General features: G+C 37.2%; 1 protein-coding gene across 9 annotated transcripts in view; it reads right to left on the bottom strand.

The window, feature by feature from the left end:
- Positions 1-15,102, bottom strand: part of COP1 (COP1 E3 ubiquitin ligase) — a 279,328-nt gene that overhangs the window by 160,446 nt on the left and 103,780 nt on the right. For all 9 annotated transcript variants that reach the window (XR_006961642.1, XM_047076961.1, XM_047076962.1 and 6 more), the window contains one exon: positions 10,985-11,042. Coding sequence is in view for 8 of the 9 variants with exons in the window: in XM_047076961.1 (XP_046932917.1) it covers positions 10,985-11,042 (58 nt within the window). In the remaining variant the exon portion in view is untranslated. The remainder of the gene's footprint in view (positions 1-10,984; positions 11,043-15,102) is intronic.

Raw genomic sequence — 15,102 nt, 5'->3', positions numbered from 1 at the left:
GATACCTTAATACCAAAAAGAAAAACCCTACAAATATATCAAATGTATGTTAACTGGACAATTGATAAGTTGTAGTACATTAACAAAATAGAATATTATATATTAGTGATGATAAATCAACTACACCCATAGGCATCAGGAACTAATCTTAGCAAAAACAAATCTCAAAAAACTATATATCATTTTTATAAAGTTCATATATGGTCAAACCAAATAATATAGAGATATATATATTTATGGTAACATAATTTGAAAAAGTCAACACAGACAAACACAAATATCAGAAAAGTGGTTAGGGGCGCTTGGGTGGCTCAACTGGGTCATGTCTCACAGTTCATGAGTTTGAGCCTCAATGTCGGGCTCTGTGCTGACAGCTCAGAGCCTGGAGCCTGTTTCAGATTCTGTGTCTCCCTCTCTCTCTGCCCCTCCCCCATTCATGCTCTGCCTCTCTCTCAAAAATAAATAAACATTAAAAAAGTTTTTTTAATAAAAAAAAGAAAAGTGGTTAGCTCTGGACATGAGGCAGAGTGATGGAATTTGTTAGAAGCACATGGGTGACTTGACTGGTACTATTAATGTTCTAGTAATTAACATAACAGCTCAATCACAGAGTTTCTTTTATTGTAATTATGCCTCTAATTTACACATTCATGAAATATATTCCTTTTTATATGCCAACATAATTTTTATTAATTCTGAGGGGAAGAACTTAGATTTTTTAAAAAAGTGATCTGCTCTGGCTCAGTCGGTTAAGCATCTGTCTTAGGCTCCGGTCATAATCTAACAGTTCACAAGTTTGAGCCCCACATTGGGCTCTGCTGTCAGCAGGGAACCTGCTTCAGATCCTCTGTCTCCCTCCCTCCCTCTCTCTCCCTCCCTCTCCCTCCCTCCCTCTCTCTCTCTCCCTCCCTCCATCTCTCTCTCTCTCTCTCTGCCCCTGCACCCTCCCTCTCTCTCTCAAAAATAAATATTAAAATTTTTTTAGGGGCGCCTGGGTGGCGCAGTCGGTTAAGCGTCCGACTTCAGCCAGGTCACGATCTCGCGGTCCGTGAGTTCGAGCCCCGCGTCAGGCTCTGGGCTGATGGCTCAGAGCCTGGAGCCTGCTTCCGATTCTGTGTCTCCCTCTCTCTCTGCCCTTCCCCCGTTCATGCTCTGTCTCTCTCTGTCCCAAAAATAAATAAAAACGTTGAAAAAAAAATTTTTTTTTTAAATTTTTTTAAATAAATAAAAAATAAAAAGTGATCTGCTCAATTAAAACACAGAAAAAAGATTTTAGTCTGAAACATGGGAATGATTACAATAACAGAAATCAAGAATATGACAAATAAAACAAAGAAGCAGACAAAAACAGTCTGCTTTTTAGTTTTTACAGCAACTTCTTTTTGACAATTATCTGGCTAATATTTACTCTTAGCTTTTCTTGAATTTATTTTTTCAGTGCAACTTTCTAACCCATTCAAAATTAGGCTGCTTCATAATTGTTGATAAAAATACATCACTTAGCTCATTTTCATACACAAATTATTAAATTTATAAATAACATCAATATAAATGAACAGAAATATGCTAATTGTGAGGAAATAGATGTTTGAGAATATGAAATGGTTGTAGATCATCTACAAGGCAAATCTTCAAAACATGTTCAGGATAAGCTCTCTACCTATACGCAGGATATAAACATGGCTAAAAATCAAAAGGAAATGTTCATCACTTATGTTTATCTAGACTACCTCTAAATGAAAATGGCCACATTTACTAAACTACAAAATAATTAAATTTTACCACAGAAAAAAACAGAAGCATGAAAATATTTTATTTGGTCACTTTTTAAGTAAAAAAAATTCTCATAATGCTAAAAAGTTAATAGGCATGCTATTAAGATAACAAAGCAAACTAAACTTGATGGCTATACAAAAATATCATTTAGTGTCAGCCTGTAAATTATAACCAATTACAAATTTTAATTTTTCCTTTTGCTTATTCATTTTTAAGAGAGAGACAGAGACAGAGTGAGAGGAGTAGAGAGAGAAGGAGTCACAGAACTCGAAGCAGGCTCCAGGCTCTGAGCTGTCAGCACACAGCCCGATGTGGGGCTCGAATCCTCAAACTAAGATCATGACCTGAGCTGAAAGAAGTTAGACGCTTAACCGCCTGAGCCACCCAAGCACCCCTGAAAATTATAAATTTAACAAAAAACTCATTCCCAAGGAGTGGAATTAAATTGAAAAGAGAATTACTTGAAATTGAATATTCCATTTCACATATGTAATATAAACTAATGGCCAAGAATACAAAAGAAATGAAATCTTCAAAAGATGAATAAAATCAATGTTTATATAATGAAAGAAATAATTGTTACCATAACAAATTTCCTTCTCGATTCCACCAAGAGAACCCTATTCTAAATGAAGTTGAAAGTGTTCTGTATTAATTTGCTTACTTGAAATTTGCCAAATTTTCATTATATAAATACCCTCCCTGGAATCTAATTTTGTAAATGAAACAATGCAGAATGAAAACCTAATTATTATTTATACAGTAAATAATCTTCATAAGATCAAGAGCCTAATGCAAAATAATAAAACAATTATCAGTTAAACACACACACACTCCTTCATATAGATTTGAAGAATGGCTTGAAGGGAGAAAACCTGCATAATTTAGAACAATGGTTCTCAAAGTGTGGTCCCCATTTGTGGTCTTTAGGCTTTGGTGGGTCTCTGAGACCCTCTAAGGTATCTGTGAAGTCAAATCTCTACTCAAAGGAAGATATCATATGCTGTCTTCACTGTGTTTATATATGACTTGTGAGGCAAAAGCAATAGTCAGTATAAAACTACTTTCCTGTTAGCACAAATCAAGGTAATGGCACCAATGCCACTAGCAAACACTACATTCTTTATCATTACTCATAACTTAAAAAAAATGTACACAAACATTTCATAAGTCAGTTTCCCTCAAGGATACTCTACTTTTTTACTTTTCTCAAACTGCAGTATAACTAAAATATAATTATATTACTTTCAGGTATTCAATATAATGATTCAATGTGTGTATATAATGCAAAGTGATCACCACAATAACTCTATTTAACATCTGTCACCATACATAATTACAATTTTTTTTCTTGTGATGAAGTTCAAGATCAACTTTTATATATGGAATATATAGTATTATTAACCATAGTCACCATACTGTATGCTACATCCCCATGACTTACTTCTTTTATAACTGAAGGTTTGTACGTTTTGACCTTCTTCACCCATTTTGCCCATTCCACATCCAATGCCTCTGACAACCACCAGTTTTGTTTTCTATATCTATTAGTTTATTATGTATTTATTGATGTATTTATTTTTAAAATTCCACATATAAGTAAGGTCATATAGCACTTACATTTATGACTTATTTCACTAAACATGTAACTTTTAGGTCTATCCATGTTGTAGCAAATGCCAAGATTTTCTTCTTTTTTATGATCTAATAACATACCATTGTGTATATATACACATGTTCTCTAACCATTCATCCATTAATGGACAGATACAGAAATAGACATGTTATGCATAATATATATACAACTATATAAATATTATGTCTTCTACACTGAGCAGCATGGATTAATCTCAGCTAGTCTGGAATGCCCACTTGGTTATCTCCAGACTCTTGCCTACATCATGAAATATATGCACTAAAGAAAAATAAACAATACTCTGTAACAGTAAGTCAGTGGGTTGTTTTAGAGCAAAATGTATGAGTCTGTCAGCACTGTTTAGTAATAACAAATGAAGTTATGATTTGCACTTGGTTTCAGTGAAGCCCTTAAAGGCTGGTCATATAACCAGAATGCATTGCCTATGTGAGTAACTTAAAATAAGAGATCCTGACCACAAGCCAAGTTTGGATTTCCTGTTACTCGGGTGCTTGAGACACAAGCCAGTACTGGTTCTAAAGCTGGAGACAAAGCAGTTCCTGTGTGACCCAGTGTGGAAGAATAAAGAAGACTGGACCTGGGGTCACTCATGATATCAGGCAGGATATAAATATGGCTAAAAATCAAAAGGAAATGTTCATCACTTATGTTTATCTAGACTACCTCTAAATGAAAATGGCCACATTTACTAAACTACAAAATAATTAAATTTTACCACGTTTATATCCACTCAATCAACTCATGATTTCAGCTCAGGTCAGAATCTCACAGTCTCTGAGTTGGAGCCCCACACTGGGCTATCTGCTGTCAGCATGGAGCCTGTTTCTCATCCTCTGTCCCCCTCTCTCCACGCCCCCCCCACCCCCCCCCACCCCCCCCCCCCCCCGGCTCGGCTCATACTCGCTCTCAAAGAAGAAAGAGGAGGAGGAGATGGGAGGAGAAGGAGGAGACCGAGGAGGAGGAGGAGGAGGAGGAGGAGGAGGAGGAGGAGGAGGAGGAGGAGGAGGAGACCGAGACCGAGGAGGAGGAGATATAATGGAAAAATGGAGGAGGAGATATAATGGTCAAAATAACATGGAAACGAGCCTGCCCCTCTACCACTCTCACTCTCTCCTCTCAAAAATAAATAAATAAACTAAAAACAAAAAACAAAAAAATGCTGAGCCACATCTGTTAGGAGACTCCTTTGGAACCCTTCTATTACTTCATATTTTGCTTTATTTGGGAAGGTAAATATTATTTCATATGTGAAATTCAAATTTCACTTTTTTTTTTACCATTTTCTTTTACCAGGTTTGTAGCTTTTATCAAAAAGATGAAATGAGTAGAAAAGCTTTATTTTGAAGCAATAAACCAATTATCCATCATACCTATAATACCTCTCCCAGTTTTTTAAATTTTTGTTTATTATTCAATTTCTTTATGCAACACACTGGCTTCTTTCTCCATTTCTATAGTCCTATTATTATTTATATCATTATTTAGCTGATCTAGACTCTCACAACAAGTGATTTTCCACAAATGATTTCTTGGCTATCACAACACCATTTACTTAATCCCTACTTTCCCTCATCTGCATAAGCACAGCGAAATTCCTAATTACCTTTTAGTTGTATTTTAAATTTTATTGTGTTCTTTTCATTACAGCAGTCTTAGAATACATTTTAATAACTTATTGGGTAAATGCCCTTGTGATTATTACACCCCCAAATCACTCATCCTAATATACTTTAAAGTCAGTTGTTCACACTCTCTGCACTCTTAAAAAATATTCTGGAGATTCTTATGGAATCACATTAAATTAATAGTTATGGCAACTGGTCTATTCAAATTGTTCTACAATTGCTTTAATCTTTTTCAATATTTTTAACTTTTCTTGAAAAATCTGTATTTCCTTAAGACTCATTTTTGACCGGGACACCAGGTGGCTCAGTTGATTAAACATCCAACTTCGGCTCAGGTCATGATCTGACAGTTCGGTAGTTTAAGCCCCTCATCAGACTCTGTACCGACAGCTCAGAGCGTCAGAGCAGAGAGCCTGTTTCGGATTCTGTGTCTCCCTCTCTCTCTGCCCCTCTCCTGCTCACGCACTCTCTCAAAAATAAATGAACATTTAAAAAAAATTTTTTTTAACACTCATTTTTACTAGTATGTATAAGCACTGTCTGAATTAATCTACTACATGTTATAAATCAATTTCAATTACATATTGAAACATTTTGTATGAGCTCTTTATTTGTCCCTCTACAGTCAACACCTTAAGATTTTCCCAGCTTCGAGTTGAATGTCTAGTTCATCAGTTTTCATTTTCATCTAAAAGTGAATCCATTTAATGACACAAATTCTTGAGGACAATTCTGACCACATTTCATAAATTTTGATATGTAGTGTTTTCACTACCATTACTTTTTGGATTGCTTGTAGCAGCATCTGGAACTACTCTTGAACACAAAGGTATTCAGAGGAGTTTAGTTTACTCTCTTCCCGATTATCTGCTACATAATTTCTTTACTTGGGGTTCTGATTCAGAGAATACAGATGACACAATTTATCTTGTTTTAGAATCAATCCATTTTTCTAAATGGTCCAAGACCACTATCAATAATGTATATATACCCTCTGATGCAAAGTATAAAGTGAAACAAGTACCTATTAAACCAAGCTTAAGTTGATCTCACTCAAAAAAAAAAAAAAAACAAAAAAAAGTCCCAAGCCTTTATAATGGCCTAAGAAAGTCATGCACCAAGTGGCCTCTGTTGAGTTTTATCTCATTTCTACTTTTCTCCCCCTTGACTACTCCTCTTCAGCTACAAGGGAAATCTAAACAATGTCAGGCATGCTCCTACTTTAGGGCTCATTTACTTGTTAAGCCTTTGCCTATAACTTGGGAATCCCAGAGATACTCACACGGGCTTGCTCCCGCACCTCCACTTTGTTTAAAGGTAGTCTACTTCTGGGGCGCCTGGGTAGCCCAGCTGGTTAAGTGGCCAACTTCAGCTCAGGGCATGATCTCACGGTTCATGAGTTCCAGCCCCGCATCAGGCTCCGTGCTGACAGCTCAGAGCCTGGAGCCTGCTTCGGATTCTGTGTCTCCCTCTTTCTCTGTGCCACCCCCTCTCGTACTCTGTGTCTCTCAAAATAAATAGACATTAAATAAATATAAAAAAAAAAGGCAGTCTTACTTTTATTACTATTACTATCTCTCCAACTAGATTGGAAGCCTGGTTACAGCAGGGATCTTGGTGTTATGTTTGTTCAATAATGTATCCCCAGAGCCTGTAATCAGTGCCTAGTAAATAGCAGGTACTACAAACAACAAAAACAAAAAACAAAAAAAAAAACTGTTGGTTGAATAAATGAGTTTTTTTTTTTTTAATTTTTTTTTTTCAACGTTTATTTATTTTTGGGACAGAGAGAGACAGAGCATGAACGGGGGAGGGGCAGAGAGAGAGGGAGACACAGAATCGGAAACAGGCTCCAGGCTCTGAGCCATCAGCCCAGAGCCTGACGCGGGGCTCGAACTCACCGACCGCGAGATCGTGACCTGGCTGAAGTCGGACGCTTAACCGACTGCGCCACCCAGGCGCCCCTGAATAAATGAGTTTTAAAATCACAGGCTCTGAAGCCATAATGCCTAGGTTAAAATCTCTTACTAGTTATATTGTCCTGGGCAACCTCCTTAACCTCCCTGTGCCCCAGTTTCCTCCTCAATAAAAATTATAGTAATAATACTTATCACACAGGTTAAGTTCTGAAAATTTAAGTGGTTAATACATGTAAAGCACTTTAATGTCCATGAATAGTTAAGTACAAAGTAAGTGTTACATAATGACTAATATTACTGCTTTAATGAATTCTTTAGGTATACTTCAAAATCTCCCACTGTGTTTAAATTTTAATCAATTTTCAAAAAATTGTAACAAATTTTGCTTTATATAAACTCCAATGCTTATAGTATGTCACACAAATTACTACAACTTTGGGGAACTATACCTTTTACTTGGGTGAAAAATTGTATGTGTCTTTCATGCTTCCTTCCCTGAGTCCTCTTCCAGTATACACTTCTCTTTCACTTGTGGTTGCTTTAGTTTTAGTTTCGCTATATTCTTTAGAATCCTTACATTTGCCAGGCTTATCCTCAACTATTCCTCTACTTTCAATCCATTTTGTGTCAATTCGCTTTAGGTCTGTCTCTTCTGAAGAGTATAGCTAGAAATGAAGGGTAGACCTTCAGCATAATATGTCCAATCCATTCTATCCCACAAACGCTAGTAGGATTCCTCCTCAACACTTCCCCGTCCTCCAGCAGCGGCTAAGGCTGGAGTCTTCTGGGAGACCCAGCCTTTGTCATCCTTAGGCACACTTTTATTCTGCACATTGTGACTCATGTTAGGCAGCCTTCCTAAGTGGTTTTGTTAATCCTCTATAAATTCCTTATAAGTTTGCAGGGTGAGGATAGTCATAGGTCAATGGGATTTCTTGTGAGTGAAGGTTAGAGACATATTAACATGTTGGTTGACTGGCTCAGTGTACTATCTCAAACCAGAGGTTTCCTTTATTACATGAGGAAAGTGCTGCTCTAAAAATTAAAAAAATAAAAGAAAACACTATTCTGACTGCTTTTCTTTTCCACCCAGATTCAACTTCTATTCTTTCTAGCTCACTGCTAGAAATTCTAAACAAATATTATGTAAATGGCAATACTAGCAAACCTTTTCTTGTTCCTTATGAAGAGACTGTTAATACTCAGCAGCCAAAGACTAATAGAAACACACACCTTTAGTTGAACAAGTTTTATTCATTACTCACTACGACTAAGAATACAGCACATTATGGGTAAGGGACAACTTACAAAATACAGGCTCATGTCAAGTGTTTGGGGAAGGGCTCTGGATTGAATACTGTCAAAAGTGGGAATAAATCTGTGACTGACCGTCTTTTTTTTCTTTTTTTTTTTTAATGTTTATTTTTGAGACAGATACAGAGCATGAACAAGGGAGGGGGAAAGAGAGAGGGAGACACAGAATCTGAAACAGGCTCCAGGCTCTGAGCTGTCATCACAGAGCCCGATGCGGGGCTCCAACTCACAGACCATGAGATCATATCTGAGCCGAAGTCAGATGCTTAACCGACTGAGCCACTCAGGCACCCCTGTGACTGACCATCTTAATAAATCTTACCTAGAAGAACAGAAGGCCAGAGTAAAACTAAAATTGTAATTAGTAAACCAACAGAAATTGCTCAAATTAGCTGGAACAGAGGTGTCTTTGGTATTTCTTGTGGCTTACACAGTGACTTTGTTTTTGTATGTGCTTAGTTTATGAAGTAATCTTTTTTCTTTCATCACAATCACAGAGTGGATATATCTCAGGTTGATGTTTTGTGAGATTATACTCAAAAGGAAAACATAAAGGTTCACTGTGAATGCAAAGCCTGTTTCCAGATTCAGAGACTGCTGTTCCCTCTCAAGTTTTTAAGGTATATTTCAACTTAAAACTTTAAAATATCTCCTGATATATCCCATTATGTCTTATAAAAATAACCAGATCTAGTGTTTTCATGGCTGTTCAGTAACAAATGCAGGGGCACCTGGGTGGCTCAGTCGGTTAAGCAGCTGATTTTGGCTCAGGTCACAATCTCATGGTTCATGGGTTCTAGCCCCACATCAGGCTCTGTGCTGACAGCTCAGAGCCTGGAGCCTGCTTCGGATTCTGTGTCTCCCTCTCTGCCTCTCCCCCACTCGTGCTCTCTCTCTCTCTGTCACTCAAAAATAAACAGACATTTTTTAAAGAATTAAAAGGAAGGAAGGAAGGAAGGAAGGAAGGAAGGAAAGAAGGAAGGAAGGAAGGAAGGAAGGAAGGAAGGAAGGAAGGAAGGAAGGGAGGGAGGGAGGGAGGGAGGGAGGAAGGGAGGAAGGGAAGGAGGGAGGGAGGGAGAAATAGACACAAACCAGGGCACCTGGGTGGCTCAGTAGGTTAAGAGCCTGACTCTTGATTTCAGCTCAGGTCCTGATCTCACAGTTCGTGGGATCAAGCCCTGTGCTGAACAGTGCAGAACCTGCTTGGGATTCTCTCTTCTCCCTCCCTCTCTCTCTCCCCTCCCCTGATCATGTGCTCTCTCTCTCTTAAAATAAACTTAAAAAAAAAGAATAGATGCAAAACAATCTATGAACTTACTATTCAAAAAAATAAAAGAACAGGCCAAATACATGCATGCATTTGAAGAGAACACAGGACGTGCAAAGTAGTTACACCAACTAACCATGAAAAAGGTGGTTATCTAAGTAGTGGGAAAAGGAAAACACAAACAAAAGCGGCATGATCCAAAAGAATTTTTTTTCCACTTTGATTTAAAAAAAAAAAACAAACACCACGCTATACATAAAGTGAATATACAAATGAACATGCATTTATAATTTTATGTAAGTTTATTTATTTTTGAGAGAGAGAGAGAGAGAGAGAGAGACAGCGCGCGAGAGTGTGGGGGAGGGGCAGAGAAAGAGGGAGAGAGAGAATCCCAAGCAGTCTCTGCCCTGTCAGCACAGAGCCTGATGCGGGTCTCAAACTCACCAACCATGAAATCATGACCTGAGCCAAAACCAACAGTCAGATGCTTAACCAACTGAGCCACCCATGTGCCCCAAATGAACATGCATTTAAAAACACCTCAATGTTTCCCTTTTCCTATGAAGGATAGTATCAGGACAATTTGAAAAATCTGAGTAAGATACAGGGATTAGATAATAGCATTATATCTACGTTAACTTTTTGTATTTTAAAATTATATTGTGATTACATAAGACAATACCCTTGTTTTTAAGGACATACACACTGAAGTATTTAGACGTAAAGGATCATTATGAATGTACCTTTCTCAAACAACACAGAGAAAAAAAATTATGTTTACATAAACAAAAGAGAATGAGAATGAGAAAAGAAATGTAATCAAACGTTAACATTTGTATAATCTGGATAAAGGATACAAAGGAATTCCTTTTATTATTTTGGTCACTTTTCTCCAAGTATGAAATTATTTCAACATAAAAAGCTTTTTTGTCAAAATTAGATTTGTCAAAATTAGATTTGACAAATATCAGCATCCTCAAATTACAGATGGAGAGAATAAAAGTCAAAATAATCATACAACTAATTAGAAGAGGTGAAGCTGAAGTCCAGTTTACTCAAATATGTACTTCACTTTCCACAGAAAGCCTTAACATTTCAACATAATGAGTAACTCATCAACAGATATAACTATCTTATCCCAGAGAGAAACAATGTGCTGATTATTCATAATTTCCTCTTACAGTATTTCCCTCCTCTCAAGGTCTGATGTTACAACCACTGAATTTTAAAAAATGTTTAACTCATCACTGATGAGCACATAAACAGCTATTTATGCATCAGAGGTATCCAAATCCTAATCGATGCCACAGCATTCAAAACAGCTGTGTTTGTGTCAGGACATTCCAGGAAACTAATCTACGATTTTACAACTCAGGTGATTATAGTCATTGTACCACTAAAACAAACTGTTAAATACATCATTTACCTGAGAACTGCCACTGAAACCAGGAGGTTGGTTGAATTCTGTGGAATCAATAATACTACTGCAAAATGAAGAGAGAAAAATATGATTTCAGTGTTTACATTATTCTATCAACAGAAAAGGTAAATCTAAAATATATCATATCTAAATCCAATATTTCTTCTTTCTAAGGAAAGAAAATATTTATTGCCAACAACTTAATTAGATATCAAATAAGTGCATAACCCATAAACCAAACATCAGGAAATATAAACAATTTACCCCTTGACCCGACCACTTAAACAAACACACTGTGAAAGAATGTCAATAAGGAATAATCACAAAACAGGTGTATACCCAAAGGTATTTGCTTCCATTTCATTTTCGGATAGGTTCATAGGTTGTATGGAACATCAGGAAAAGAACACAAGCAAACAATTAAAGTTACAGTGAAGAGATCCTGTTATGCCCCTGAAGAGCTACGCACCCTCAGACACATACTTTATAACCTCTGCGCTTCCTCATCTGCAAAGTGAGATGAGTGGGGGGTGAGTATCTAGAGTCCCATCCAGGTCCCAAATGTTAGGATAATCATCTTACAGGAAATAAAATTACCAAAGGAATGGAATAAGTTGTAAAATACCAATACTCTTTTTCTCACAGTCCAAAACCTATACACTAGTTTTCTCTACCCCGATCAAAATATCATGCTTTCTGCATCAGTTCTTTTTATTTGGTTATAACCTCTGTGCATGTTCCTACCTAATCCTACAAAAACCTCTAAAACTATCTTTTTCTTTGTATTAGTTCTATCTTACCATTTGTCTTTTCACATCATCACTCCTACATACTTCTCATCTTTAAATAAACTAGCCTATGTTCATAGGTGTTCATTAACACCTGAAAATGGCAAAACATATATCAACCATGATCAACCAGTTATTTACATTTAAAAAAACTCTTCTTCCCTAATACTACTATAAAAAATGTTTATATTCTTGCCTACCCTAATGAAATTTAAGCAAGTGAAGGTAGTGATTAAGACGGGTCTCTCTACACAAATACACAAAATCATTATTTACCTTAGTATTCAAACGACCTCAAAAGTTATGAGAGGCATTCTTTTTTTTCTTTAATTTTTTTTAATATTCATTTTTGAGAGAGAGACAGAGCGCATGCAGGCAAGGGGCAGAGAGAGGGAAACACAGAATCTGAAGCAGGCTCCAGGCTCTGAGCTGTCAGCACAGAGCGTGATGCAGAGCTCGAACTCATGAACCGTGAGATCATGACCTGAGCTGAAGTCAGATGCTCAACCAACTGAGTCACCCAGGTGCCCCAAGATGAGAGGCATGCTTAAGGGCAGAGAGTGGGTTTGTTAAATGACTGTGGGCAATTTAAGAAAGGCCTTGTCTGTCCACTAGTTTCTCCACCTATTAAAATGAGAAGGAGACTGCAGAGAGGTGTGAGGTTTAAATACGAATGTTCTCAGGATAAAGCCAGAAAAATGATAAACATTCAATAAATTTTTCCCTCTATTAATACAAAATTAGTCAAACAGTCTCACACTTAAAAAAAAATACAATAAATCGCATGGAACTGTCTTCACGGTAGTCTTAAAGAAAAAAAACAAAACAATCTTAATCCCTCATATCCTTAACTGTTCCTACAGGAAGACTCAATTATATAAGAAGGTCTTCAAAGCACTTACACTACAAATTAAAGAACACAATCTTGTAATGGGTTTCTTCTGATGAAATATAACCAGTGATCACCATCCTTGCAAAGAGCCATGCGCTGGTAAGAAAAGATCATCTGCTACTTTTAGTGTACTCCATCCAGGGCTAAACATGAGGAAACACGTATTCAAAATCTCTCTGTTCCTTTTACTAATGAAATCTAACCCCTTGGCATTTGTATAAACATTAACAAAATTATGTAGCTGCATATTTAGAGGTCAACAGAACAATTTCTAGATGTTTTTTATGGTATTACAATTCAGATTTCTTTGACTGCAAGCCTAAATAATGATACTGATATATCAGTATGTATAGTGAGATAACTATATTTGACTACACGTCAAATATATATTTAAAAATCAATTTGTAGGGGTGCCTGGGTGGCTCAGTTGGTTAAGTGTCCAACTCTTGGTTTCATAACCAAGCAAGCTCAGGTTTCAGCTCAGGTCATGATTTCACGGTTTCACAGGTTTAAGCCCCATGTGGGGCTCTGCGCTGGCAGCATGGAGCCTGCTTGGGATTCTCTCCCTCTCTCTGCCCCTCCCCCATTCACACTGTCTGTCTCTCTCTCAATCTCTCTCAAAAAAAAAAAATAAATAAACTTAAAAATTTTTCAATAAAAATAAATTTGTAAGAGATTTCAAATTATAAGCTTAAAGTGGTATTTTATTAATAATGACTGCAAAGTCTGAAATTTATTTTCTACAGATCTCATTCACCAGAAAAACTTTATTGCTACATACTGGACTGTAACAGACGAATCTGCAAAAGAAACTTCTTTAATACTTCTCTTTAAAATGTGTGTGTGTACAGGGGCACCTGAGTGGCTCAGTTGGTTAAATGCCCAACTCTTGACATCAAGGTTCATGGGATCAGGCCCCACGTCGGTCCTGTGCTGACAGCATGGAGCTTGCTTGGGATTCTCTCTCCCCCTCTCTCTCTGCCTTCCTGTTCTCTCTCTCAAAATAAACAAATAAATACAAATATTGGGCTCAAAAGGATTATATAAAACTCAAATTCCTAAAACCTAAAACTCTAAAAATCAAATAAATGCAATACTTTTTGTGACTTATTTGAAGCTAAAACCTTCCCTAAACAGATCTGACCTCATTTCACTCACCATGAACATTCATGATTCAATGCTAAAATATTAATGTGCTTGATTATGTGGAACTGCCTCTTACTCCTCCATTACTATTATGTAATAATTATATGGGGGCAGGGGGTAGGTGACAGACAGAATACTAAATACTGAAACACTTCTGACTCCAAAGGCTTCCAAAAAAGTTTGGGGAACCTATACATCATACAGCTTGGGTTTATTTGAGAAATGTAACGTTAGCTCAGTAATAAAACTACTGGGTTCCAGAGTACACATCTATGGCCTCTGAGAAAAAAAAAAAGAAATTCAGTTTGTTCTTCAAAGAACAGAAGTTACTGGAATATTTCAGAACTCCAAAAACATTTTCAAGGTGCCTGGGTGGCTCAGTCAGTTGAGCGTCCAACTCTCGATTTCAGCTCAGGTCATTATCCCAGGCTAGTGGGGTCCAGTCCTGCATCAGGCTCTTGTCGAGCACGGAGCCTGCTTAAGATTCTCTCTCTCTCCCCCTCCCTCTGCCCCCTTTCCCTGCTTGTGCTCTCTCTAAAATTAAAGAACATTCCCAGGGGCACCTGGGTGGCTCAGCTGGTTAAGCGTCTGTCTGCCTTCGGCCCAGGTCATGATCTCATGGTTGTGGGTTCAAGACCCGCATCAGGTTCTCTGCTGTCAGCACAGAGCCCACTTCGGATCCTCTGTCCCCCTCTCTCTGCCCCTCCCCTGCTCGCTCGCTCTCTCTCTCTCTCTCTCTCTCTTCATAAATAAATAAATAAATAAATACCCCAATACCCTTATTAATTGTGCCTTTTAAATTGTAGTTGATTAGGAAATGTTGTAGTTACACAGTGCACAGGGGGACTGTATGAACCTAATGCTTATACTGCCTTTTAAAATGTCTGTAGTTCCATAATTATTCCTAAAGTTAAAAAAACAAAAGCAAAAGTGCAATTCATTTAAAAATTTTCTTGGTAAGAAGAGTTTCCTCAGGGAAAAACTTACTGTTGACAGATGTAAAAAGCAGGTATAATAGAAAATATCTGAAAGCACAGGTCTGAATCTATTGCTTTGCTGCCTCTGGAATTCTACTTGCTTGGTAGAATTTCAAAAACAAAAGAGCAAGCTCAAAAAAACAAGACTGACAAGACTGATTTGCCACTAAAACTAGCGAAAGTCCCAGTGTGTTAGGCTAAGTGCTGTGTTTAACTACTTTATATTCTACTACTATTTTCCAGTGAGGGGAAATAGTTTACAATTTAGTTATAATTCACACAGGAGAAATTTTTCATTGTCAGATGATACAGGTACCACAA

Source organism: Lynx rufus, unplaced genomic scaffold, assembly GCF_022079265.1.
Source record: "Lynx rufus isolate CCGP_SWC_20201006 ecotype Redwood Valley unplaced genomic scaffold, mLynRuf1.p SCAF_15, whole genome shotgun sequence".
In the NCBI taxonomy this organism is placed as follows: Eukaryota; Metazoa; Chordata; class Mammalia; order Carnivora; family Felidae; genus Lynx; species Lynx rufus.
The sequence above is the reverse complement of the archived record's forward strand: the minus strand, read 5'-3'. Positions and strand labels throughout refer to the sequence as shown.